The 27,502-nt window shown below is 48.2% G+C and overlaps 3 protein-coding genes across 8 annotated transcripts in view; 2 read left to right on the top strand and 1 right to left on the bottom strand.

Annotated features, from left to right (window-relative positions):
- Window positions 1-8,729, top strand: part of RC3H2 (ring finger and CCCH-type domains 2) — a 28,838-nt gene extending 20,109 nt beyond the window's left edge. For 2 of the 3 annotated variants that reach the window (XM_034067380.1, XM_034067381.1), the window contains exons 17-21: window positions 240-321; window positions 707-841; window positions 1,389-1,496; window positions 2,544-2,692; window positions 3,297-8,729. In XM_034067380.1, the coding sequence (XP_033923271.1) occupies window positions 240-321; window positions 707-841; window positions 1,389-1,496; window positions 2,544-2,692; window positions 3,297-3,492 (670 nt within the window). In that variant the 3' untranslated portion in view covers window positions 3,493-8,729. The remainder of the gene's footprint in view (window positions 1-239; window positions 322-706; window positions 842-1,388; window positions 1,497-2,543; window positions 2,693-3,296) is intronic. The other variant, XM_034067382.1, reaches the window with a different exon arrangement.
- Window positions 8,730-8,802: 73 nt separating this feature from the next.
- PDCL (phosducin like) lies at window positions 8,803-13,979 on the top strand. Of its 4 annotated transcripts, none has more exons than XM_031046514.2 (4): window positions 8,803-8,846; window positions 9,527-9,701; window positions 9,915-10,096; window positions 11,174-13,979. In XM_031046514.2, exons 2-4 carry the CDS (start codon window positions 9,533-9,535, stop codon window positions 11,723-11,725), a joined length of 903 nt encoding a protein of 300 aa, XP_030902374.1. In that variant the 5' UTR covers window positions 8,803-8,846; window positions 9,527-9,532; the 3' UTR covers window positions 11,726-13,979. The 4 variants fall into 4 exon arrangements, with proteins under 4 accessions (XP_030902374.1, XP_030902375.1, XP_030902373.1 ...); XM_031046515.2 differs by having other exon boundaries at window positions 8,823-8,864; XM_031046513.2 differs by having other exon boundaries at window positions 8,826-8,893.
- Window positions 13,980-16,369: 2,390 nt separating this feature from the next.
- On the bottom strand, window positions 16,370-26,770 carry PTGS1 (prostaglandin-endoperoxide synthase 1). The gene is made up of 10 exons (XM_034067539.1): window positions 26,632-26,770; window positions 21,574-21,690; window positions 21,338-21,478; window positions 20,490-20,633; window positions 19,896-20,077; window positions 19,706-19,789; window positions 19,146-19,392; window positions 18,045-18,331; window positions 17,238-17,385; window positions 16,370-17,028 (listed from the first exon to the last, which is right to left on the bottom strand). The coding sequence occupies exons 1-10, from the start codon at window positions 26,732-26,734 to the stop codon at window positions 16,673-16,675; spliced, it is 1,809 nt and encodes a 602-aa protein (XP_033923430.1). The 5' UTR covers window positions 26,735-26,770; the 3' UTR covers window positions 16,370-16,672.
- Window positions 26,771-27,502: the final 732 nt, after the last annotated feature.

Raw genomic sequence — 27,502 nt, 5'->3', positions numbered from 1 at the left:
CTGCAATTTTGAGTTCTTTCAAGTTTTCTTGCCACATTTTACCCGTATGTAAAATAAGGATGTTTGTTTCATTTAATATCTTGAAGTATTGTGAGCCCTAATGAAGGTGAAGAGTACATTATCTTAGTCATAGAGTTTCTGTCCAAAAATCTAACACTGATAGACTAATGAAGTTTAATGGTGCCTTTGATTTAGAGAATTTGGTTTTAATTCCTAGTTTTGCCTTCTTTCTCTTGAAGGGACAGGTTCATAGTTGCAGATTTGTCTGGTCACCGAAAGCATTCCAGCACTGGAGATCTATTGAGTATTGAATTACAGCAGGTAAGATTAGAAATTATATCATGTGTTTTTAATAATTAAAACAAAAGTGAGTTAGTAAAGTGATTTTTAAATTGATTTTCTTAGTGTAGCCTACAGAAAATAGCACAATTGACAGAATGACCAATAAAGGTTAACTAGATGCCAATCCTGCAATGCTTAGTATGATGCATAAGGACTGCTAGCATGAGCTGTTCCACTGACATCAGCAAGGCCATTTTTGGGAGAAACTGATGAGCCTGATACATGTCAGCAAATGCAGAACAAAATAAATGCATTAAAGGAAAACATAGTTACCCATTTAGCAAGGGAACTGTTCCTTTGGTAGGCTGGTTTATTTTACCATTTGACAATACATGGTTGGTAACTGATATGTTTCTTTCCATAGGCCAAAAGTAACTCATTATTACTTCAGAGAGAGGCGAATGCACTAGCCATGCAACAGAAGTGGAATTCTCTAGATGAAGGCAGTCGTCTTACCTTAAATCTTTTAAGCAAGGAAATTGATTTGAGGAATGGTGAGGTAAAGAAAGGGGTAATTGGGATGAAACAAATTTCTGAGGTTTTGTGTATATACATAAGTGCATGCATTTTAACCGAGACCTAAAAATAGTTTTATCATTCCCAAATATTTCTAATACATTCTTTGCAAGTTAAGTCACTGTTGTTGTTGTGGTCCAGTTATTTCCCTGAGATCAGGTAGGTGCATCTGCGGTGCCGCTGCTCCAACCATCCATTTACAAAATAGGAAGAATGTGGCAATCCATTTTCATAGAGTCTTTCCCTTCTATTGTACATGTTAGAAACATAAACATTGTGTCAGTGGACTCCTACAGAACTTTCTGCCTCAGAATTCATTTTATCTCTCTGTTTCAGTACTTTAATGTGATTAGATTTAGTTTTGTCCCCTATTTTGTCTATGCTCAAAGTTCTGTTTGTGTTTGTCTCTTGTGTTTAGAAATGCTGTGTCCTAGAAATGCATCTGATGTTTTCACTGTAATATTTGAGTGTTGTGTGGAGCAGGTGAAAAGCCAGCTTGATGTTACAGAACATACTCCTTTTTTTTTCAGACTGATTATACTGAAGACTGTGCAGACACGAAGCCAGATCGAGACATTGAACTGGAGCTGTCAGCCCTGGATACAGATGAACCTGATGGGCAAGGTGAACAAATAGAAGTAAGTACAGGAATCTGTGCATCGAAAGAGGTCACTGGGTCCTGTCATTAGTTACTAAGAAACTTTTACAATTTCTATGTGAATTAGTAGATTACTCTGATAGCAGAATCTTGTGCTTTAGTCTTTGTAGTGATATCAAACGCTTGCCTTATTTGAACACTAGGGGTCTCACGGAGATACCTGGCAGTTGATACTACCGAAGTTGAAAACAGCTCAGTGTGTTGTCACAGCTTTCAGCTTTTCACTCTTTGATAACATTAGTAATGGGGAGTTTGTCCTTTCCCCTTCCCCTCCAGTGTTGAAACTGTAGTTAAGAATGGTTTATGTTTAAGTGTGATCATTTAACTTAAACTTTATGCTCACCTGGGTTCTAACAGTAAAATCATTTAATTTTAATCCAATGTTCTTTTGTTTTCACTACTGCTTCATTGTTTGTAATGTAACTGGTGCATCTGCCCCAGTTTCTTCTATGTAATTTCTTCCTTTTGCTGTGCAGTGTTAAAACATTCTGGAGTTCGTTCCAAACGTTAGGATCAGTTGTCCTTTTTTAAAGCATTAAATTAAGGTTCTTATCTGGAACACATCCCATAACACATTCAATGCTGACTGACAGTACTGGTGACAGCTTTTGTTTGCTCTGCCTGAGGTTTGTGAAGCAGTAGTATTTTTTATTGTGTATTTTTTGTTAACCGTCCTGCCACTTGATTTGTGAATCACCATTACATGGATGGAAGGATCTTTCTCTTCAGCCTTACCTCTACCTTTGATTATTGAAACAGCTCTCGCTTTACTGCTTCCTTCCTATCTCACCTAATAAGCCATTTTTCAGCAACTGATGTTTACCGTTGTCATTCACTGCAATCTTTGAAAGATTGGTTTTTCCTTTTCCCTATAGTAAAATAATGTAGACATTCCAAAGTATGAAATAAAACCAAGGAGTCTTATGATGAGACTCTGTTTCTATCAGTTTTATGTAGTGGAACATATTAGGAAAATTTAAAGCTGGTTGTGGCAGTGTTGATGGATATTTCTCCCTTTCCTCTCTAGGAGATTCTGGATATACAGCTAGGTATTAGTTCTCAAGATGATCAGCTGCTCAATGGGACAACTGTAGAGAATGGACATCTGCTAAAGCAGCACCAGAAAGAATCTATGGAACAGAAGAGACAAAGTTTAGGTGAAGACCTTGTGATTCTGTGAGTGTTAGACAAAACAGCAGTGTCTGCCAGTTTTAGAGAAACAGCAGCATCAGGATAGGTGAAGCATGGTTTATGGATGAACTACGTACCTACTCAGACTTGGAATAGACATCTGCATTGTGTATACATGGTGAAGTGAGAAGAACCTGTTAAGAAATAGAATTAGGTCACAAATACAAAAGTCACAGGATGGCACCATTGTTCATATGCATTGTTGTAACCATATACACTGAAACATGTCACAGCTGTTAAAAATACCTTTCACATTCAGTAAGCAAAAAAATGCAAAAGTATTTTTATAGTTAACAGAAATTAAGAAAAACTCCAAAAGGTGAAATGTCCTCCTGTTTGCACAAATCTCCGTAGAGAGGTAGTTTTTAAAATACACTATTTTAGGTTTCTATGTTCTGTAGTCTTTACTGTGTAATGCAGCCTTTGAAAATGAGGCAGACTACACCTTGAGCGTACCGTTCCATAGTAAGATGTTTAGCCTGTTGCTAAAAAGGAGTTGATGTCAGTATTTATTTAATGCACACAATTCAGTTGCGGATACTTGTGCATGTACTTGTTTAATATTTGTGTAACTTATTTTTCTCCTCAGGGAGGAGCAGAAAACAATCCTGCCCGTAACTTCTTGCTTCAGTCAGCCGATCACATCTGTTAGCAATGCAAGCTGCCTGCCCATCAGCACAGCAGTCAGTGTTGGCAGCCTCATTTTGAAAACTGCTCACATTATGTCTGAGGATAAAAATGACTTTTTAAAGCCTGTTGCAAGTGGCAGGATGGTTAACAGCTGAAAGGCATTCATCTTTCCAGCTTGTGACCACACCATGGAAGCATTTACACTAGCTTTTTATATATATAATATATATTATATAATGTATATTTTTTTTAAAAGAATAATATTGGGGTCATGCATTTCCTGTGGACTCTTTGATACTTCAAGCCCCTCTCGCATTAGCATTCTGAAGAAAAAAAACTTACTTTCCTAGGGTAAGGCGTTCACTTTCCACAGATGAATGGAATTTGGACATTGTTTTACTTAAGCTTAAAGCAGCTTTTTATGAGTTTGTAGCAATCCGGTGCGGTATCTGAGCCATTCTTGTTTAAAATGGCTTCTGTAGAAAACTAACAACTCAGTTATTTAAACTAGCAGGATCCTACGATGATACATCTAGTGAAAGGAAGACTTAACTTATTTGTCTCTATTTTGTTTCATGAGAGAAGAATTCGTGTCTTGTTGCAGCTGCTTTTTCTTTAGTTGTGGAACTTTGCATGGAGTATTGTTTCCTGTTTGAAGACTGAGAGGTGGAGATTCGGACTTGAGACTTTTACAGGGTTAACACACCGTTAGCTTTGCACTGCTACGTTATTTGCAGGTCTGTGGTGCAGTGCTTTGCTGCAGCTTTTTTGTTTCCATTCCCCCCCAATTTCTGCTTTAGTAATGTAGATACACATACACAGGCTACTTGTCCAAGTAAAGTTATCGGAAGTAAACCAAGTGCCTAAGTCCTCCAGCTAATGTGCTAGGTATTGATTTCCCCAAGTTATACGTGAAATGATTTTCAACCATTTTGAGAGGTTATGCACTAATGTAACAGCAATTTTGGTTTTTCTCTTTTTTTTCTTATTGATAGTTCTCAACTTGGAGATTATAGAATCCAGATGACTTGGCAAAAAGTATCAGGTGCTCTTGGCTTTCCTTTGAAAACCCTGTACGTAGTGTTTGCACTGACTAACAAAGATGGTATTGCTGTTTTTTGTACTGTTTTGTTCTTAATTTAAACTAAGTATTGGGAATTTAAGGCGGTTGTATTACCTTTGTTAAATGTTGTTAATCATAATTTTGTATTCAGGTTTAATTTTTGCTTGTTCAGTGGCAACTTATTTTCAAAGACCTTGAAAATACAATAATAGAGCATTATCTGACCTTCAGAGTACTGAAAAGCGTATGAATTTATGCCCTGCTAAGGTGTGACTGAGAATCATGTTAGACATGTCAACTGAAAATTGGTTTTCATAAATACACATGAAATAGAACCTTGGGCATATATTTTGTTCGTTTGAGAAGCTTAAAAATCCACTCTTTTTTTTTCTCTTTTGGGAAAGAAAGCAGGACTCTCCCTCCTGATGGTGACTCTCTTCTTGTTCGTCCTCTTCCTTTTCTTTGTGACAAGTTTTACATTTTACTTTATTTTACTTTATTTTTCTTTTTTTATGTTTTTTATTAACTTCTGTGAAGTTGTTTACTCTGAAAATTGTACTGGAATATTTTAAGCCAAGCTGATCTTTCACCAGGTGTACTGCATGTAAGGGCTTTTCCTGCTAGCAAAAATGCTTAAAGAGGATCATGTTACTGGTCGTCTGAGTTGTTATTTTACAAAATCACAGCTATGTGGTCGGGTAAGATTTTGATAACTGTTTTGTGCACGCTTCTGGGGGGTGGGGGTTGGCATTTCCCTGAGGGTTACTGATTAGACTAAGTAAATATTGGTGTTTGATATCTCTCCTAATGAACCTGTCCATGAGATAATTATGTTGTAAATATACCTGAAAATCCAAGGGTTAGTTTTGATATTCTGGTGTCAGTATGGAAGATCTTACACATCTATTTAATACTCCAGTGTAAAGGAATGTATGTAGAAAACCAGTTGAGTAGTCTTTTCTTAGTTTCCTTTGGCTGTTGCAGTACCTTCCTATAGCCAGTGCCACCTCATAGCTAGGATTAGACTGATGCTTTGTTTCACTTGCAACTTGAAGTGAATGGACACAAAAACCAGACCACCTTTGTCACCTTAACTTATTTCCTATCGATGTTAACTTTAACTTAGAATGTTAGACATAAATATGATTGTTGTATATTTTATACCAAGGCCATTATGTAAATATGAATTTATATTACTTTTGAAATGCTTCTGAGATACTATTATTTGCTGTACAATGTAATTCCAAAACAGATATGCAAACAAGTATGTCTCTTTCATGGATATTTAAACAGTGAGATCTTCCATGTTGAAGGTGATGTAATTTTTTTAAAAGATTTTTAAATTTTAAATTGCTATTTTGTTACAAAAATAGAGAAAATATAAAGGTTTGAGAAGTCCTTATTTGCCCTCAGGGAAAGAGCCCTCTGTGCACCAGAACTCCACAGAACATCTTCAGCATGATCTGAGGGTGAATATATACTACATAAATTGATTGTGTATTTACCTTAACTTTTTAATTTTAAAATTGCAACTTTAAAAACTTGGTTGTGCTCTGCTGGAGGGGGGTTGGGATAAGCTGCTTACACACATTTGCCTGTTTGTCCAGTGAAATTACATAAGCCTGACATATTCCTGCTAACCAGACTGGCATATTTAACAACAGATGTATCTATATATACTCTTGTCTGCAGCAGGAGGTCCCATGATGGAGCAGTTTGCTAGGATGACCATACACTTCATATGGAAAGTTGGTTCTTAACTGAGGCTAGGGAGTTTTAGTTGGATTTTTAATATCTAGAATGACAGGCAAAAGAATTCTTTAGGGATTTCAACAGCATGCAAGCTTTGTCTTAACAGTTTTAGCACTGATTGTGTGGTTTACGCCATGAAATTGTGCCCTCCAGTGCCCTGACAGGGAGAAAGCTACAGGTGGTAACCTAGCTCGGGCTTTCTTCTTTGGTGAAGTTTCAGCCTTTGACCCTATACAAACAAGTATGTATTCATTTGTCTAGATGTAAATCAGGTGCCTTTGGGCTACGGAAGGGCTTATTTTCTGATGCTGAGATACAGTGACTTATCTTTGTGTGTGAATAGCAGTGATTCCCATGTAGGTTTTGGCCTAACTTAACCTGTGCTGTCAGAAAAAAGGCCCATAGCAGAATGGGGAAAGAGATTGGCTCTTTTGCTTTGCTTGGACAAGCATTTTGGGTTGGTTTGGTTTGGTTTTTGGTTTGGTTTGTTTTTTTCCCCACTAGGGGTACAGCAGGGATTTCACATGCAAGAGATACAGGAATTATTAGTGTCTAAGTTAATTGTGTTGCCTCACTACCTGGATTCATTCCTTGGTTTGCCTCATTTCCCACATAGGTCTTAATAGAGACTAATGCTTGTGCTGGGAGAATGCTTGTGTGAGAAAGTAATTATCTGTACATTCTTAACATATACTTAGAGCAGAGTGATTGCCCTGCTACTGATATTTTGTTCCTGTAAACAGGTGACAAGAAATGAATCTTAGTGTTTATGCAGATTTTGCATTGTAGAATGTATACTAGACCCTTCAAAGGAAAGGTTAGACTCTTTGCAAAGCAAACTGGCGTTGGTTCTTGGTAGTCTAGTACAGGGACACTAAAGTTTGACATTTGATTTAGGAAAAAAAGCCCAAGTTGTACACAGCTGATTATGTTAAATAAGCTCTTAATTGCTCTTCATAGAAGTCTAATTTGGGAGGTTTTAGTGCTTTGATAACACAATTGAAATCTTACTTTATCCTGTACTCGAGCTGAATGCTGTTCTTGTATAATAGTGTACTAGGCTGGATGAGGTACAAAATAATGCACAGAGGTCAGAAACAGCTGAGGAAAGAATGCTTAAAATAACTTAATCTAAACTCAGAATAGTTCCAAACATTGGTTTTGTTTGCTTTTTTAAAGCACAAGTTGTCAAGTTGTACCTGTTGCTGTACATAAACACTGTATGCCAGCAGCTCCTTGATCATATCTGTGAACAGACTTTACATTATTATTAGACTGTTATTAAAGGAAGATGTTGAATTTGAAGAGTGTAACAAAATGAGAAATGATCGGATTATCTATAGTATGTAAAAGTCCATTTGTTATGTTGTAGTTTAATCCCTTTCTTAGGAAATTCCCTCTCATTGAGGGACCTCTTCTGCAAGCAGAACACAATAGATGTGCTTTTTTAAATGACCCCATTTTCCAGTATAAAGGAAGAGCTAACTTTGGCAGTAAGTCATCACCATGCATCTCTCTGCTGGCAAGGGAGCACGGCAAGAAAAGAAACCGAACCCCAAACTGGCAGTGATGAGATGAAACAAATCTGAATCACAAAATGACCAATAGCCGAACATAATTATTACACCCTGTTATTTAAGAAGGATGCTTGTGGAAGCTTTTAATCACTCGAGATTTCGCTGTCAAAGCTGAACTACAACAGAGCCTGGCTGCATTTATTACTGCCAAAAGCCAAGGTCATTTGCACATAGCCCATCAGTGTATCCAGGGTAGGTCTCAGTTAATCCAAGGCATGGAAGTGCATGCATTTTCTTAGCTGGGCAAACAAGTACATTATACAGTAGTTGTGATACAACACATGTGGCTTTTATTTGTACTGCACATACCCACTGTACAGCCACTCCGAAGTATCGTGGTTAGCTTGCAGCATCTGCTGTCCGCATTTATACTGTTTACTGCGTATTCTTTTCCCTGGAAGTTTTAAAGAAAATTGGGTTTTTCTTTATTTTTTTTCTCTTGTTGCATTGATTACATTTTATAAATTTGCTTAGCTGGAAAGTTTGGGAAAAGAGGCCTGTTTGTCAATTGTACAACCGATTGTGAAGCTCTAGTGTGAATATTTTTACGTCTGTATTAGACATTTTCTTTGCAAATCTATTGTTCGATTGAAATGTAAATGAAATAAAAGATGGTGTACACCCATCATGTATAAAGCAGGCACCATCGCTACGATGGATTTAATGCTCATTTTTATGGCGCATTCTCAGCTTCTATTTAAAACTATAATTTAAAAAAAGAAAAAAAAATCTGTAAAATGAAATGGGGTTATATGGGGGAGTAAATTCTATTCCGTTTATCTCGGGTTGAGTTCCCAATGGTCGTTTCCCTTCGTGTTAGAGGTAGGGGCGGGCGGTGCCGTGTGTGTTTGCTGTAGCACTGAAGTGAAGAGGTTGTATAGCTTTGGCTGGTCACGGAGTAGAGCATCCTGGTTTTCAGTGTTTGAGAGACTCGGTGGAAGAAGTTTGCAGTATTGACATGTATTTGCATGCACGAATAAAAATTATTTGTCCACCTTAACCGCCTCTTTGCCTTTACGGGTGGGAAGGAGAGGAGGAGGAGGAGGGTGGGATGCTCCTCCCCGTTCCCACCGTGCTCCGCGCAGCCAGAGCCAGCCCCGGAAGGCGGTGGGAGCGGGTGAGGTCCGGGGCCACGGTGAGGGGCGTTTGGGCGAGCGGCCTTGGGTGAGCTAATGCCGAGGCTCGAAGGGGAGGGCTGCGGGCGCGGCCGGGGACGGGCGTTCAGGACATTCCCCCTCCTCAGCCCGAACTCCGCTCTTCTGGTTCCTGCCTCCGCATCGCGCATCTCCGGCCGAGGGAGGAGGAGCGGCCGCGGGCGCCCCGTGGTGTCGCTGTGCGGAGGAGCCGCGGGGATGCGCGGCCGTCCGGGCACCTCTATGAGCGGCTTCATGCGGCTCTGGCTCGGAGAACCTGCGGGCGGGTGGTGTTAGAGCTGGAAGCTCTGCTTTATCCGTGCGCTGCTGCGGGTGGCTTTGTCAGAGGCACACACATGAAGGGGACTGGCTCTCATGCATGAACCCAGATCAATTGATTTGATTTAAATCGCCTCTTAATGTCTTTGTAATGAAATTCAGTGGATATTTAAACATAGTTTGCACATCACAAGTCCACAGCAACGTACGTGGCCTTATTGGTACTCTTTTTCTACACCCCTTGCCCAAGAGAGAAAAATATTCTTGAGCATCTTGCATCTCCATTAGGATGAGATCCGAGCAGCAGCACTTTTAGAGGACTGCAGTGGAAGAAGGTGATCGAGCCATTCACTATTAACTCTCTTATCTATTAATTTAATATTAGAACACAATGACTGCTTTGGATGATAAACTGCTCGGTGAGAAGCTCCAGTATTATTACAGCAGCAGTGAGGGTGAGGATGAAGACAGTGACAAAGAAGATAAAGAAGGGGAGAGCACCATTCCTGAGAGCGGTGGGGAGGTAGAGCTCAGCAGCGATGGCAGTGCAGTCAACACAGGTATTGTCATATCAGACTAATGTCTTAAATAAGTACAGACTTAAGGACATGTAAATGGAAAATTACTTTGTTCATTTTATTTCAGCATTTTACACAGTATACAAAAAGCTTATGATGGAGCCACTATTTTGCTACTGACTTATGAATTATTACTTGAATTTTAAATGTAGTTTTATTGCCCTTTTATACAAAATGCTGCATATTTAATTCCAGGTCCCAAAGGAGTCATTAATGACTGGCGGAGATTTAAACAACTGGAAACGGAACAGCGGCAGGAGCAGCGCAGGGAAATGGAACGACTCATAAAGAAGTTATCTATGACATGTAGATCTCACTTAGATGAAGAGACTGAGAAGCAGAAGCAGAAAGAGCTTCAGGAAAAACTCAATGGAAAGGTAGCATGGCACAAAGGAATTAAATGCCACATAGATGTTTAATGTTTTCAGTTTCATTATTAATGTACATGAAGCAGAGAGGAATCTGTGTTCTAGCAGATTTGTACCCTATTTCCCTGGTAAATAGGAGCACAGCTGCAGTATAAGAAGTGCATCGCAACTGTATTTGCCAAGTGTGGTCAAGTTTAAGTGTTTTGCATTTTGGTGGTATTTGTGTTTGCCTGTGTTAAGAAATAAGCAATTTAGATGCTCTACCAAAGATGTCCAGGTCCTATTCCTAGATTTCCCTTAACTGTTTATCAAATAGATCAACTTCAGAGGATTAACACTGGGACTTGTACAGCAAATCTATGACTGCTGCTTCCTGAGCCAAAAAGAAGAGTTTAGGATTCCTCACTGATTTAGTATTTAGTATGTGGGTGGATGTTGAAATTTAGCTTTGACTTTTTGCACCAAAGATAGAAGGTGTTTGAAGTAGAGAGTGATTTTAATCAGCTGTGAGCTGTATAACCAGCTCTTGCAGTTCTAGTCAGAGAACTTACTAATTAGTAATGATGAAAGCTGTCTGTGCTGTTCTATACCTTAAGTGACGCTATTATGTTTAACAAAGGAAGTGAACAGATACAGAATACCTAAAATCCTGTTAAATTTAGTTCTACAGGCAAGATAGTACATTTGGTTGCCACAGAATGTTAAAAGCTAGATGAAAAAACTAATGAGAAAGAAGCAAGACTTAGATCAGGCACCATATCCACATCAGCCCTTGTAGCTTAGTGAAAGCACATAGCCAGCATTAACCTGAATTGAAGTGGGAACACGGAGCAGCCACTTGTGTTATTAGTGCAGCTTGTGGAACCTAGAATTCCCAAGTCTGAAATCACTGTTCCCACTGGACACAGCTTCTAATTAGATTAAATGGAGTGTAATGCAGAGGGTGCTTGTGCCTTCATGGGTTGCACTTTGCTGTTGCTAAAGATGAGTGACCTACATTAATCCTCTCAATTGGAATTCTCGTTATGTAAGTGACCTATATAGCGATGCACATCTCTTTCATGTATCTTTGTGTGTGTTTCTCAGATGACATTACAGGAATATAACATGATTCACAACGATGAAGACGATGAGGAGTTTTTGCAGCGATACAGGAAGCAGCGGATGGAGGAGATGAGGCAGCAGTTGTACAGTGGGCAGCAATTTAAACAGGTTTTTGAGATCACCAGTGGAGAAGCATTCCTGGACACGGTTGATAAAGAGCATAAGAGCACACTGATCATGATCCATATTTATGAAGATGATATCCCTGGCACTGAGTCCCTCAACGGCTGTATGATCTGCCTGGCTGCTGAGTATCCAACAGTAAAGTTTTGCAGAGTAAAGAGTTCACTCATTGGGGCTAGCACTCGCTTCACTAACAACGCGCTGCCCGCTCTGCTCGTCTATAAGGCAGGTGAGCTCATCGGCAACTTCGTGCGCATCACTGACCAGCTTGGGGAGGATTTTTTTGCTGTAGACCTGGAGGCTTTTCTGCAGGAATGCAGTTTGCTTCCAGAAAAAGACCTGGTGCTCCTGACTTCTATACATAATCCAACTGCAACTTACAGTGAAGACAGTGATCTGGAAATAGACTGAACTGCTTGTTCCAAGGGCGAGTAGGTGTAGGTGTACAGTGGGATGCTCATGTGCTAGGTAGGGATTGTTCTGTTTCTTCCATAGTGCAGGTATGTTTTCTTCCCTTTCATGCACTTCGACTTTTGCTTGTTAAAAATCATGTAAAGAATCCCTAAGATTTTCTTCAGTTCAGTGAAGTACACTTAACACAGTTCAAGTGTATTTAACTAACCATGAAACTCTAACACAATTCAGTAAGTTTAGGAGATTGTGTAGTGTCATCTCTGTTCCCCACATCACTTGTGTCCGGTGCTGGGGAATCCACTGCTTCCCTGGGGAGATTATTCCAAGGACTGATTGTTCTCATTGTGAAAAATTTTCCTCTTGTATCCAGTCGGGATTTCCCCAGGAATAACTTGTGCCCATTGCCCTAATTCCATCACTGCTACCGAATGTGCACTGCCCTCCTGCAGCACCTTAGTCATTACCATTTCGCATCAATAATGTTTCCATTAAGGCATGTTTGTTTATTTGGTTTGGCCTCTACTTCCTTCATAAATCAGAGTATAATATGGGGAAGTAATTTCAGGGTTTCTGTTGCATTAAAGCTCACCCTGCCTCCAGCAATCCTGCTGCTGCATAGCCGCAAGATAACCTGGGCAGCATGAGATGCCGTTAGCAATTTATAGCAACTGCAGGCATGAGCACCTTGTAGTTAAGGTTTTACTCAAAGCTTTGCTGGCTGGGTTATGGTGTGGCTGAACTGCTCAAAAGGTGCAACCTTGCACACATCAGCATGCTCAATGGGTGTGCTCTGCACTTAGTTGTTACTGAATCCTTTTTACGTACTTAATTTGACATTACAACACATTAGCTTTCTCATGCATTACTTACTGTGCTTGTTATCTTTTAATTTTGAGGAAAGTAGACTTATCATTACCTAAATACGACCCAGCATAATGCCCTGTTTAATGATTAAATTTAATAGCAAGTTGTGCATAAGGCAGTTTGGAACACCAGGAAGAAATGCAAATGTCTCCATGCAAGCACTAGGCTCTTAATAAGAATGAATCTTAGGGTAGCAAAAGAAGAATTTGTAACTGTGTCTGTTTGAACTGTGTTTTAAAAAGTAGCATTAGGAGAAGAAGAAATAATTTGTAATTAAAAATTACCGAGTTGGCACAAATTGTAGCTGTTTTAAGGAAACTGGCAGAAATCCAGATTTTCCAATGTGCTAAGAGATTAGTTCTTTTCATCTCAGAATCACAGAAAAAAACCCCATGAAAGTTATGTGAAATTAAATCAGTGAGCATGGATATCAGTGCATTTAAGGGGAAAAAAGCTGTAATTTATATTCATTATGAGATTCAGTGAAGTCTGCCATGCAGAGAGGGTGAATGTTAGCAGCATCATCCAGCCTGGCTTGGAGAGGGGGTCAGGGAGCGCTGACTGCTTGAGTTGCTTTGAAGTTTTATTCTGTATAATGTGCTTTATTTTTTTGCCCTTATGGCAGCAAAACTGTAACAGGATCAAAACCTCTCCTGCTGCTCTGTGGGGTGGCCTGCAGCAAGGTGACTCCTGGTTATTACTCTCCAGTGCACAGGTATTCAATGGATGATTTACAGGGCTGGTAGCATAAAGGAAACGAAAAGAGGTCTGAATGCAATTAATCATTGAATATAATAAGCAGAAGGGAAGGGGGGGGCAGAGAGAAGATGTGGTGTAACACTGCTTCTCGTTCTTGGCACAGGCAGTGTCACTGCTGCTCCTCTTGGCCATTCCTGCAGTTAAACCCTTCCCAGCTGGTAATTGCGTGCCCTAAAATAACAGCACTTTTCATGTGCATTAAACAATAGAACAAAAGTAGTTTAGAACACGTTAGTGACTAATTTATGTCTGTCCCCTGTCCATTCAGTACAAATAAAGACTACAACTCATACCAGTGCTGTGGCTATATGTGGGTTGAAGTGTTAAAGTCTGCTTTATTTCTCTAATTTTCAATGCGATCCTGACCTGCAGATGAAGAATTGGGGTGTATTTATATATACATATGGAGGACTAAAGTGAAAATGAGAGTGTATTAATACCCACATAAAATAATCCTGTTTTGAAACACGCAGCTTGGTATTTGAACGAGTCAGGTTTGTGGTTGGATGCAGGTGCCTCTCCTTCCACCAAAGCCATTGTACTGTCACCGTCAGATCTTCACTTAAATCAGTGCATTCCTACTAAATGGTTTGGTTTTGAATAAAGGATGCTTTTCAATTTTGCCAAAGACGTTCCATTGATCTTTTCTGGCACAGCAGCTTCCCTAGCACAGAACATGGTTCTTGGCAGAAAGCTGAGAGGTGGTGATGTGGGGTTTGGTACCATGCAGTGCTCTGGTGCAGCAGGTGGTAGAAATTGGTCAACTCCAATGGCTTACCCCAGGCTTGGGGGGGTCTGGGTGACTTCCTCCAACAGGGCATTGCTTTTCCATTCAGCCTTAGGGCCCTACTTGTCTTTGCCACCATGGGGTGCAGATAACTTTCCATCATCAATCGTGATTCTGGAGAGGAAAACCCTGGAGCAGCTGCACCCCATCTGCAACCTCTGTCCTTCCCTTCCCTCTAACATGAGAAAGCATTGCAGGCAAGTGGTCTTCTTGCATGGTCTCTGATCAGCGCTAACCTCCTGCTTGGTGAATCATCAGTTAAGAGGTCACAGAACCACAGCCAGATGTTCTCATTGTTGCTGTTTGCACTGCACGTCCTGCATCCACGTCGGTCCCTGCGCAGGCAAAGCTGCAGCTGGACTGCTCAGAGCTGCTTGTTTAAAACTCAGGATGTCCCACAAGCTGTGTTTACCAAGAGCTCAAACAGCAGCACTCGCCTCTGCACCATCCCCAGAGCTCGCAGTGCTCAGCACTAGGAGCCCTCACTTTGGTTGGGTGATGCTGGTGGATGCACAAGACTAAATACCATGTTTAGATGCAAACTGCTGTCTTCTACCATGGATGTGCCTGTGCATTGTGGTGGACCAGCTGGTGAGGATGTGAGTGATTTCTACCAGCCACTGTGGCTGAAAGACTAGCAAAGAAAAGGCAGGGGCTCAGCAGTGCTGCATGTGCAGTCCCCAGGCTCACAGAGAAGGGTTTGATAGTGTTAGTCCTACAGTGAAACAATTTCAAAGCTTTTTCCCATAGCAGAAGGTTGAGGTGCAGGAGGGAGATGCTTCCCTGTCCTGGGCCATGTGGGAGCTCGTGGCATGGCTGTAAGGGATTTCAGGTTTGCTGGTGTTGGCTTGGCTGAGCTAGTTGCTGGATGAGCATTCCTCCTTGGTGGCAGAGAGCATGTGGGCAGCTCTCTCTGCTTGATAGACTTCCATACCCTTATCAGTTGGTACCAAACAGCACTGACTGCCTTCGATAGCTAGAAACAAAAGCAGGATGTTTGTGGTCTAACTGAAACCAGCCAAGCTTGTGCCTTTAGCTGGGTGGTAAAGGATGCTGGAGGCTTGAGCAGCTCAATGCAGGAAGAGGGTGGTCACACACATTCTGGAAGTGTGCTCTGGCTGGAGACGTGGGACATGGAGATCCTGGTGTGGATTTGAGACACGCTGACAGACCGGATGATGTACTGCTCCCCATGTGATGCCGTTTGCATTTTTCCTGAGAGCTGTGATTTTGGCTGAGTGAGGGATGCACAGTGAGGGTCATGGCCCTTGGAGGGACACAGCACAGGGTACAGCTGAGCAGACCCTTGAGGAGAGACCCCCAGCACTGCCACCTGAGCCAGCATGAACACCTGCAGCGTCTCCTGTCCCTCTGCACACTGCCACCAGCCTCTTCCACCTCCTTGGGGAACTCAGCATCTTCACCAGGGCAGCAGTGGAGGAAGGACAGTGAGGGCTGCCTGGGCTCTGTGCTCCTCTGTTCCAAGCTGGGAGTCCCTGTGGAAGAGGTGTCCCGATGCTGGAAAGGGTGACAGAGCACAGAGGAGTCCAGAGTGTCCCGAGGAGGTGGGTGTCCTGTGGGAACCCCAAAGCTGGCTTTGTGCAAGGTGTTCACTAGCAAGAGAACTGGGTCTGCTGAGGATGGTGCTGGCAGCCACAATCCTGTTATGGTTTAACCCAGCCAGTAACTCAGAACCATGCAGCCACTAGCTCATGCTCCTCCTCCTTCCCCCCATGCTCCCGGAGGGATGAGGAGGAGAATGGAAGTCATGTAATGAGATAAGAACAGTTCGGTAACAAAGGTATAATACCTCAAAAATATAATATTTATATATTTAAAATTTAAAAAATATTAAAATTTATAAAATTTATATATATACTTAGTGCTACTAACTAAGGTATAATACAAGACTACTACCACTAATAATAATAATGATAAGGGAAATGATAAGGGGAGAGAATACAAAACTATAAGGGAAAAGAAACCAATAAACACAAGTGATGCTTGATACAATGGCTGACCCAAGCAGCGATCTGGCCTTCCAGGTAACTCCCCCAAAGTTTCTATCCTGGACATGATGTGCTATGGTATGGAATATCCCTTTGGCCAGTTAGGGTCAGGTGTCCTGGCTCTGCTTCTTGCTGGCTTCTTGTGCCCCTCATCACTGGCAGAGCATGAGAGACTGAAAAGTCCTTGACTGGAGTAAGCATCACTGAGTAACAACTAAAACATCGGTGTTGTCAGCGTTGTTCTCAGGGTAAAACCAAAACACAGCCCTGCACCAGCTACTAAGGAGAAAAATAACTGTTACAGCTGAACCCAGGACAGCCCCTGAGGCACTTGGGGTTTTCACAGGGCTGGTACAAGCCTCTCCTAGAAGCCTGGTGTGGAGGATGCCCGGGATGGAACCACCTTCTGTCCTGCTTCTCCTCAACACAGTGGTGGGCATCCCCACTACCTGCAGGAAGGAATGGGATACTCAGTGCCAGGCCTGGAGCGCAGCTTTGCTGGTACCTGGGCAGGCTTTGCTGGTGCTAGAGCTCAGTTGAATGTCCACCATCCTGAGGGCTGCCACTTTCCACAGCATCCGGCACACGGAACGACACATACGGGCACTTCTTCACGTTGAGGCACACAAGCTTCTTGAGTGATGCTGTCTTCACTATCTCAAAGCCAGTTGCTCCACCGAAGGTACTGGGTTTCCAGTATTCTGGGGAGCAGATGGGATTTCCAAGAAGCCCCTTCAGGGAAAATGGAGCTCCAATCTCCACCATGCTTTCCCCAAAGATTCCATTGGGTTGGGGTTTCTCAAGCAGCAAGCCCGGATAGAACTCCAGAGCGTCAATGTCTCCATATAGCTCTTGCAGTTCTGCTGCTTTCTCTTCCTCTCCTGCACCAAGCAAACATCAGACTGCTTTAGAAAGGGAATCAGCCCAGGCAAGGCCTGGATTTGCTGTGGATAATGGGAAAGTGGCAGCTCCCACAACCCAGCCAGCTCCCAGAGGAGCAGCTCATGGTCTTACACCCCAGCATGGGCACAGAGCTTCTGCACTGCCCCAGTGAACCCCGAGAGCTCCCACAGCAGCACTGCAGCCCTACCTGTGAGCTCCTGAAAGGACTTGTAGGGCTTCATACCAAACCTCTTCCGATACTCATTAAATGGCTGGAGCCTGAGCTGCCGGGATTCCTTGATGACCCCAATGGCCACTTTCAAGACATTGGCGTGGATGGTTTGTCCCCCACCGATCTGGAGGGTGAGAACACAAGGAGGAGCACACGTGAGGCACAAGAGGCACCAGCATCCATTCCAGAGCTACTGCGCTGAAGCATCCATGTCCTGGGTACAGTGTCATGGAGAGCAGCACATCAGCACAGCACCAAGAAGAGGAGGAATCACTGCACAGTGCCAGGAAACAGCTATAGAGCAGCTTGGGCTCATCAGTTCCCAGGGCAGGTCAGAGTGGTGCAGGTGAAGCCGTGGATGGGTGGTGATCCAATGGCCTGGGTGAAGGGGAGAGATGACAGGGGTTTAGGAGAACCCAAACACACAACAGTGAGTCTGCACTTTGCACAAGCAAAGAGGATCAGGATGGAGATGCAATCACTTGGAGGAAAGCATCCATGTGATGGCAGCAAAGAACAGTGCTGCTCCACAGCCTGGTCTGGCCTGGAAGATCCCAGCTTACCGCAGGCTCCTGGCATCACCCTTATGTTTACTACAGAGTCCTGAGAGCAAACCAAAGGGGCTGCCAAGGCCCAGCCTTGCTATGGTGCTCATGGCCTGCCCATCAAGTGCTTCCCTGAGTAGAAAGCTTTATGTGTAAGATGGGAACTGCTGGATGGGAACAGGGATGTTCCCAGGGTTCCACAGCCCCAGCACTGGCAGTGAGGCAGAGAAGACCTTACCCTTCCCGCAATCTGCTTGGAAAAGGACTCCACCAGTGCCTCCACACCATAATCCATGAGCATGGAGGTGTTGTAGAGGAACTGCTCGTAGCTGTACTCTTCCCCCTGGATGATGAAGGAGTCAGGCATCAGCCCATGCCAGTGATAGAGCTGGTTGAACTCCACTGCGATGCGATTCCGGTACTGGAATTGTGTCCCGAACAGCAGCTCGGGGTCAAACTTGAGGCTCAGGTAGTACCCGCTGAGGTGCTGGACGTAGTCTTCAATGACGATCTTAATGGTCTCCCCTGGTAAAGAGGCAGGAGAAGCGGCCGTCAGCAGCAGGAGGTACCAGCTCTGTACCCCAGATGTTACCCACATGCTATGGAAGCACCCCCAGCACTCATCCACCCCTGGGACCTTTCTGACCATGGGCTTGTTTTGTTGGTTGGGAATTTGTCAGTGAAACACTTTACAAGCAGCAAAGGTCAGTCTGCCAAACCCGAAATGGTTCCTGAGGAAGCTGACCTCAACACAGATAATGTGATGACAGGGATTTGTCTGGAGTTTGGTCAAGAATGACTTGCCATGAGATTGTGGTAAGTTCATGATGAACATTACAATGCAAACATTCAAAATTGTGATAAAATTACTCAAAATCAATGTTTTTGATGGCTCAAAGCCCGTGTTTGCTATATGGACCAAAGCCAATGATCCCAGGAAGGCTGCCAAAGAAACTCCTCCTGCCTCTAAAGCCAGTCTGGCTGCTACCTTCAGAGACCAAACAATGCTCAGGTCCTTGGGGTTTACCCAGTGTCCTGGGCTCAGCAGTAGCAGTCATTTTTCTCCTCCTCAGTAGCTGGTGCAGTGCTGTGTTTTCAACTTCAGCCTGAGAACATCATCATTATTATTGGTGGCAGCAGTGGTTTGTGTTATCCCTTAGTTACCAAACTGTTATCTCAACCCATGGGGTTTACATTCTTTCCATTCTCCTCCCCATCCCTCCAGGAGCAGGGAAGGAAGAAGGAAAGGGAGTGAGTGGCTGCATGGTCCTGAGTTACCGGCTGGGCTCAGACCATGACACCCGGAGCTCTGTGCTGCCCGTGCCCTGTGGCTCCTCACCGATGAGGATGAGCCGAGCTGTCTGGAAGAGCTGCTCATCACTCCAGGTGGGATGCTCCCGTTTCAGGACATCACAGACACGGTTGTGCTCTCGCAGCCAGAGTGTGGCATACATGCAGAGCCCCGGCAGCAGCCCGAACACCTCCTGCCCTATCGCCAGCTGCTTCTCCTTGGGGATGCCAGGTGGGTAGACCATGTGAACCGGGGCATCGGTGACCGTCGGGGGGTACACCTCTCCATCCACCACCTTGAGGGCAAGAACAGGATGACAGAGAGAAGGGGAGAAAACCACCTCGGTGAAACCTGTCCAGCCAGGCCCTACAGGCACCAGGGCTGCTTTCCTGCAAGCAGTGAGTGAAACAGAACCACCCCCCTTACACAGCCCCAACTATGGAATGCCTGCTGCTGTCAGAACAGCTACACCCCAATGCTTGTCCCTCTGATAAGGCATCTTTGGCTGGCAGCCACAGGGGCTGGGGTTTCCCTGGAGCTGCCAGAGGGATGTGGCTTGAAACAGCTCTGGATCACAGGGCTGAGACATGTTCGGGTGTGCTGGGTACCTGGAATTTCAGCTTCCCATCCCTGAAGAGACGCAGCTGGTGCTGCCGCTGCAGGTTGTCCCCATACAAGTGCCCAAGGTCCACCTGCCAAGAGAGCATGGCATCAGTGCTGCTCCAAAGGCCACGCATGCCCTGGTCCCCTCCTCACTGCTGCACACCCCATGCCCCCAGGCATTCCAGCATCCCTCACCCCATGCCCCAGTGCCTTGGTGAAACCACGTCCCATCTTCCCGGATGTCTTGAAGAACTGGTGAGTGAAATGCTGGGCGAAGAAGGCAAACATCAGGTTGGTGCCCTGGGGATCAGCTTCGAACCTCCTCCGCAGCAGGAACCTCTCTGCCAGGAGCTGGGGGTCAGGGAGCTGCTTCTTCCCTGCAAAGGATGGAGGTTGAGGGCAGATGCCCTGTGCCAACCCAGCTGGATACCAGTGCTGGCCATGGGGCTGTTGGTATTGCTGCTGAGTCTGCTGTGGCACCAGGCACTGGTACCTCTGTACAGGCTTCTCACAGCCCTCTTACACAGGCTCTGACATGCCACAGCAGCTCAACCTGGGCTGTCACAGCAGCTCAACCTGGGCTGCCCCAGCAGCTCTTTGGATACTATCAAGCAACTCCTGCCTGCAGGCCAGCTTGGGCGGAACAGAGGGAGCATGTGGCACTGCCAGCAGTGCCCTGTAAGTGAAAGCTTGGCATGGGTGGATGGGGAATACCAATGCTGCACCAGGTATGGACCCAGGGTGCTATTCCAGCTACTCAGCCCCATTGGTGCTGGGCCAGCCACGTACCTTTGGTCCCCATGGGCTTTGGGCAGTCATCCGGCACTGGTGGGAGGATGCGGGTGTAGTAGCTGACATTGGCATAGGCTTCCCAGCTGATGTAGCCGTAGTCGGAGTTAAAGGTGGGAGGACTGGGGATGAGATTGGAGCGAACTGAAAAGAGGGGGGGAGTCACATACGGCAGCATCCCATGGGCTCTGTCCCCACACCCTGCTCACCAACCCCGTGCTTCCAGACACGCTCCCCTTACATCCCATAAAGGTACCAGCAGGAGAGGCATGGGGGCATCCCAGGCTTTGCCCCCAGCCTTTTAAAGGCTGCAGTTTCCTGCAGAGGAGGAAGGTTTGTACTAACACACTAAGTGGATTCTTGGATGATGAATGAGATGACAGCCACATAGAAACGGTAAAGCCAACAGCCGGAGCCTTGTGAACGTGTTGCTACAGCTCCGAGAGCTGGAACCTAAATATTTATGAATGTGGGGACATGAATAACAAGGGCCATATTTCCTCAGTCTGCTTTTCTGTGCGGCTGCTCAAGAGCCCTTTGGCCCCAGGAGCATGGCGTGCAAAGAGCTGCTTGTGTTTTCCAGCAGGCTGGAAGCCTGGTGTGGATGGGGACACATGGACAGCCTGGTCTGCAGACCCCCTGCACCCCTTGGGTAGGGTGATGCTGTGACAGGGCCATGGAGTGATGGGGGACAAGCTCCCTGGGTCTCCCAGTGAGGTGACTCAATCCTGGTGCCCATGTGCCCCTGGGAGGCACTCAGCATCAGTGCCACCCCTACCCACACCTCTGCTGATGCCCAAGGGGTCCCCAAATGCTGCTGCACCCCGAGACCCTCCCCAACCCCTCACCTGTGAGCACGAGCCTCATGAGCGTGTCCCTGATGCAGGTGCTATTGATGATGTCCCACAACCACTTGAAGTGGGTCAGGATGAAGTGGTAGAAGGCAGGACTGGGCTTCAGCAGGTTGCGGAGACGCGTCCAGAGCTCAGCTGGGGGGGACACATCAGGCAAATCACCCCATTAATGATGCCGCTGACGGCCCCATGCCATGGGGTGCTGGGGTCCTGGGGCAAGAGGGACTTACGGGAGGTGCAGTTGTCCCCAGAGTATCCTGTCCGGGTGCAGTCACACTCGTATCCTCCCAGGCCGACCCTCACACACACCCCTTGGTGCTGGCAGGGGAAGTAGCAGCAGGGATTCACTGTGGGCAGAGAAAGGCATCACCATCCAGCTGCAGCATCACTGCATCCAGCGGCTCCTGCTCCTCGGGGGGGGACACAGCCAAGCCGGGTCCTGCTCAGGGGGATGCATCCCTAGGAGGTCTTTGATACCAACCACATCCATGAGCGCAGCCCCAGGGCTGGTGCCAACAACATGCTGCAAGAGCTGAGCACTCCCCTGGCATCTGCAGTGTCAGTAGATGTGACTGCTCAGCTTTTCTCCCACCTCCCTAGCAAGGTATTTTGGGCAGGAGCATCACTTCAGCACTGCCCCTTCTTCCCTGTGGAAGTTGGCCTTGGCTGAAACAGCCAGGATTGCCAAAGGAACCATCTGTGCCCCACGGCCCCACACCAATGGGTGCTGCAAGCGTTGTCCCCCCCATTGCTGTTGCTGCCAGGGCACTGTCCTGCCCGGTGCCACCATAGGGCCATGTCATGGTTATGTCCTGCCTTGTGCACAGGGGCTGCTGTGCCCCAGAGCCCCAGTGCAGGACACAGCAGCACAAGCACAGCTCTGGTGTTAAGAATAACAGCAATTGTCAGGGCTGGAGTTTTCTTTGGCAAACGGCTCCTCCATCCTCACTGCTCCAACCGGATGGAAAGGGCTGACTGCTGTGCCCGGTCCCCAGCTCCCACCCAGCCCCTTCCTCTGCCACCTCCCTGCCCCAGCCTGCAGGCATGAGATAAGAGCCCCTTCCTGTGGGCCCCACGGCAGCAGGATCCTGTGGGACAGAGGAAGAACCCCCTGATACAAAGCAGCTCTCAGCTCTGGGGCAGTGCAAGGCTCCCACCCACACCAAGCCCCTCTGATCCATCCTGGGGCAGCACTTTGTAACCCCTCCGAGAGCAGCAAAAGTCAGGGGAGGAAGAGAACCAAGAGCTGGGATGGCAGGAGATGGCCCTGCCCTTCATCAGCCCAGGGACTGCTGGAAATGGGGATGTCCTCTGCCACTGCTGCCTCCCGACACCATCCTCAGCATCACCAGGCTGGGTCAGTCCCTGCACACCCAGGACAGAGCCTCTGTACCAGGACAATGTAAATGCCAAGAGACAAACCCTCCTGGAGCAGCCTTGGCTGAGGGTGTTGGTGCACATCAGCAGGATGTGGTCACTGGGACATGGGGCCTCCAGCACAGTGCTCTGCTCCAGTGCCACCAGCTGCAGAGGCAGGGATGGATGTGTGCCATGAGCACTAGAAGAGGCCAAGAACCATCCCCAGTGTGCTCAGTGCCACAGCTGATGAAGGAAGATCTCCTGGGTCCATTGGCTTCTCTGCATGATCCATGAGCTCACCAGACCTTCAGGAATGTGGGAGCAGGTTCCAAGGCTGGGGTGGAGGGACAGGCACACGGAATAGGAACCACATTTTTTCCATCAGAAATTGCAACTCAAAATTAGCATCTTTGGAAAACAAAGCTCAGTTTGCAGAGCTGCTCCATGTCCCAGCCAGCCACACAGCCAGGGCACAGCAGGGGCTTGGCCACAGCTCTAGGACCCCAGATCCCTCATGTCACAGGGGCCAGCTTGCAAAGACACGTTCAGATCCCAGCCTTTCCATCAGACTCTTTCATCTCGGATCTTATCTCACACACTGCAGTCAGACCACCCATAGGGCTTTTCCAAGAGGGGAATTTCCACAATGGGGCCCATATTCCAGTGCAGCCAGAGTATCCTCTGGGATATTCCTGCTTCAGAACCTCTGCACTCAACACTTAACATTCCCATGCCATGCTCAGTGTGATGCAGAGGGATGCGGGGCTGGCTCAGCCACAGTGTTGGGAAGATGCTCCATGCCACAGGCTCTGCCACAGCCCCGTTTCCAGCTGATGTATGGAGTCAGGAGAAGTTCACCTTGCACAGCTCATCTCAGCATGGGGTTCTATGGCACATCATGACCAAGCACTGATCCGAGCTGGGTTTGGCAGCACGCCGGGCTCAGCCGAGCTGCCTCCTCCCGTGGTTCACAGTGGTGTCAGCCCCACAGGGCACCAGAGGTGTGCTGGGAATGGCATGTTCCAGCCAAAAAGGGTGGGAAGGGTCCAGAGCGTGTCCTGGCCCGCGACAGCAACCCCCTCACATCCTCTTGGAGCCTCCCTCCTGCGATGCCTCTCCCCACCCCAGCCTGGAATCCCACTCGCGCTGCCGGGATGGCTCCAGGTATGGGAATGCCACTACCAGGCTCAGTGCTGGTGATGACAAAGCTGGTGAACACTCTCCATCACTGCCGGAAAACGCTCGATTTCAGGACAACATCCGCTCTGCAAACCGCAGCCAGAGCAACCTGGGGTGAATCACGGCCGGGATGGAGCCAGGCTTGCTCAGTGGGACCTGGCTCCATGGCTGCAGGCTTTGAAGATAATGAAAGGCTCATGCGCTCCTTTTTGTGTCTCCTTGGGCCCAAAAGCTGTGCACAGCAAACACAGCGCAGGCAGATTGTCATCTGCAACCACTTGTGACAGCACCAGAGCAGAGCAGCGCGCCAGGGCCGCAGCTGCACGCCACGTGGGGCTCGGTGATGCTGCTCCTGCACCTGAGCCAGGCAGTGGGCATGAGGATGGGCTGCAGGAGGGTGGGCATGAAGATGGGCTGCAGGAGGGTGGGCATGAGGATGGGCTGCAGGAGGGTGGGCATGAGGATGGGCTGCAGGAGGGTGGGCATGAGGATGGGCTGCGGGTGGGTGGGCATGAGGATGGGCTGCAGGAGGGTGGGCATGAGGATGGGCTGCAGGAGGGTGGCTGGTGCTGGTGGTGCAGCCCCAGGCTCTCAGTGTGGCAACGGGCTCCCTTTGCAGCCCAGCTGAAGCTCCGTTTGCAGAGGGGCTCTGCTGGGAGGAGGGCTATAGAAACAGGCAGGAATCAGAAGTGGCTCTGCCCCTGCCCTTGGGGTCTGTGCTTGGGGTCCCATGGCTGGAGCTCTGGCTGACGGTGATGTTTGGGTGCTGCTGCACCTCCTGTTTGCCTGTGGGAGCTGCGGGATGTCTGTGGAGAAGGAAATCAGGTTTATTTTGCAGAAGCCCTTGCACAAAGCTGCAGCCCTGAAGGCAACAGCAGCCGAGAGCAGGGTCTGCAGCAATAAACAGGAGACCAGCCCGGCTCCTCTCGCGGCAAGCAGCCTGTTGTTTGGTCTTCAAAAGCAGATCCAAGGTCTAGACTAGGGGGCTGTGATCCTCCTGGGGCAATGCTGGCAGCAGCAAGAGCCGGGCTGCTCTGCCAACAGCACCTCAGGGCACCGCACCGTTCCCCTCATTCCTCAATCTGCCTCCCTAATCCGGCTTGGAAGAGCCTTTCATGTGTATCCCAGGTATGTTTCTTTTCCCCACGTAGTGAAATTCGCTTTGATCCTGGTGTGCAGCAGTCGGCTCCAGGGGCTGGTCGTGGCTGTGTCATTCCAGGGTGCATCTGACCCAGCTGCCTTGGCCATGTGGGTCCCCAGTGTGTCCCCAGGCTCTGTCCTGTGCACAGCAGGACACATGGATGCTGCTCCTGGCTGTCCTCAGACCCCAAGAGGAGCTTCTCAGAGAGACGATGCTGGGAGAGGCCATGCCAAGGAAGGAACCACACAGAGGTTGTCCCTTGCTTGTCCACACCACCTATGGTCCAGTGCAGTGGGTGACAGCCGGATCTATCCCATGGGATCTCTCCTCTTGGGCAGACACCCCAATGGGGCTCCCCAGCATGGCTGCCTGCTGCATGGCCACAGCCTTGGGGCCTCAAAGCACTGCAAGCCGGGGTTGTGTTCCCCTGTCAGACATGTATGCTCATGTTCTGGGTCTGCGCAGATCAATTCCCACAGCAACAGGTAAATCCGGGCAGAGCCCTGCTGAGGGATGCAGCCCACACACTTGGTCTGATTTGAGCTTCATGCCAGGATGGAGTTTTCCTGCAAGGAGGAAGCTCATTTCATGGAATAAGGACTGCTGTCAATGCTCCATTAAGGAGCTGGAGGAAACTGCACCTGAAGAGCTGGGGATGGAGCTGATGGGATTCAAGTGGTTTATTTTGCCAGCACATTCCATGGATTCCTGCCGTATGCAGCATTGCTCCTTGACACCCCCAGGTGCAGGGGGAGCCTGAGCCCACAGTGGTTGTACCAGCGTGCAGTGAACTGCTGCAGCACATGGGCACGGGCGTGAAACCTTGGCTCAGGCCACTGGAGCCATCCCTGCTGCTCCCAGCCCTCCATCCTCACCCCCAAACTGCAGTTTCTCTGGTGTGTGTGGGACCCTGGTGCCAGCATTCACGGATATTGCCATCCTTTCTTCCAGAAGCCTCATCCCAGACGGGAAGCTGCAGGGAGCAGCGGGTGCCCCTCACCCTGGTGTCAGGGTCACCCCGGGGTGGCTGCGGTCTCCTCCTGCCCCATGGGCAGCGGTGGCCTTGGATGGAGCCCTGCGCTGCGGCTGCGATCACACTGGGGCCATCCACGGCTCCTGCAGCCGCTGCGTGCGGTGCCCCCGGCGCAGTGGGGGGTAAAGGGAAGTTTGTTTTCCACGGGTGGTTTTGCTCCCCAGTCAGGCACAACGGGACAAAACCGGCAGCTCCGGGTCCCCCCCACGGCCCCTGCCCACCCTCCCTGCCCTCCGCTCGGGGGCTCCGCTCGCAGCCTCGGTGGAGATGGGGCAAGAACCGTCCTGGGCGATGGGCACGATCCTGCCCCTGGGACCCTTCCCAGCGCTGGGGCAAAGGCTCCGATCTCTCCCCGAGTGTCGGGGCAGCAGCGGCCGCCCCTGCGGTCCCCTGCGCCTCCGGGGGACAGGGAGGACCGGACACCTCCGCATGGTCGGGGCTGGCTCTGCCTTCACCCCCCGGGTCCCCCCCGATGCCTGATGCCCCCCCTGGTACCGCTCCCCCGGCACAGGCTCCCCCGGTTCCTCTCCCTCCTTCCCTCGCTCCCTCCCTGCGGTGCTGTCCGCGCCCTCGTACCGGAGCCGTCGGTGGCCGCGCTCCCGGGGGTGCAGAGCAGCACAGCGTGTGTCAGCAGCAGCCGCAGCCCCGGCGGGGCCCGGGCCCGGCACCCAGCGCCCATGGCGAGAGCAGCTCCGCCGCCTCCCGCCGCCGCTCTCCGCCCGGCCCCGCCGCTCCCGGCCCGGACGCGCCTCCTCCCGTCCGGACGGGACGAGGACGCCTCCGACAGCCCAGAGCGCGCACTGCGGGAGCCCCGGGGCTGCCCCCGGCCCTGCCCTGAGCCAGGAGCTGATGCCCAGGTCCTGATCCCCCCAGGAGCTGATGCTCAGGTCCTGATCCCCCCCAGCATCTTCACATCCACCTTCTGGTCCCCGTGTCCCACCGGGCTCCTGGCACTGCCCCCGTCCCCCTCATCCTCACATCCTCAGCATCCTCATGCCCACACCCTGGTTCTCAGGTCCTCCAAGCATCTCCATGCCCATCCCCTGATCCGTAAACCCCCTGCCTGGGTCACTGTGGCCTGGGCACACTGTTTCAGCTCAGGCTGCAGCAGCAGGGCCATGGGGCTGGCTCAGCTCCCTCTGACCCGCTGCAGGTCGGTGCCAGGAGGCAGGCTGCCCACAGACACCAACAGCCAGGAAAGCTGGCCTGGTGTTTCCTACCTGGCTACTGACAGTGGGGACAGGATCAGGCCAGCCCAGCCCAGGCACCTGCCACTCCATGGGGGTGCATTGAGCCCAGAGAGTCTCTGCATGTGGCTGGGGTGGGTGAGAGCAAGATGGGCTGCTGACCTTGCTGGGACAGCCTCAGGGATGCCCCTGAGCCTGGTGGTACCCGGAGCACAGGGGCTGTGGCTGCTCACCCTCTTCTGAAGCAGCAGCAACAGAGA

Source organism: Melopsittacus undulatus, chromosome 11, assembly GCF_012275295.1.
Source record: "Melopsittacus undulatus isolate bMelUnd1 chromosome 11, bMelUnd1.mat.Z, whole genome shotgun sequence".
NCBI lineage: Eukaryota > Metazoa > Chordata > Aves > Psittaciformes > Psittaculidae > Melopsittacus > Melopsittacus undulatus.
This window is presented reverse-complemented; position numbering and strand designations above follow the sequence as displayed.

What these genes read in the sequence shown, in the direction of transcription:
- PDCL (XM_031046512.2), top strand. Translation starts at nt 9,293, where the DNA reads ATGAAATTCAGTGGATATTTAAACATAGTTTGCACATCACAAGTCCAC. An exon ending in CATCACAAGTCCACAGCAAC is followed by an intron (nt 9,347 to 9,526) that starts GTACGTGGCCTT and finishes ATTTAATATTAG; the next exon opens with AACACAATGACTGCTTTGGA. An exon ending in TGGCAGTGCAGTCAACACAG is followed by an intron (nt 9,702 to 9,914) that starts GTATTGTCATAT and finishes ATTTAATTCCAG; the next exon opens with GTCCCAAAGGAGTCATTAAT.
- PTGS1 (XM_034067539.1), bottom strand. Translation starts at nt 26,734, where the DNA reads ATGGGCGCTGGGTGCCGGGCCCGGGCCCCGCCGGGGCTGCGGCTGCTG. An exon ending in CGCGGCCACCGACGGCTCCG is followed by an intron (nt 21,691 to 26,631) that starts GTACGAGGGCGC and finishes CTCTGCCCACAG; the next exon opens with TGAATCCCTGCTGCTACTTC. An exon ending in AGCTCGGCTCATCCTCATCG is followed by an intron (nt 18,332 to 19,145) that starts GTGAGGAGCCAC and finishes CCTCTTTACCAG; the next exon opens with GGGAGACCATTAAGATCGTC.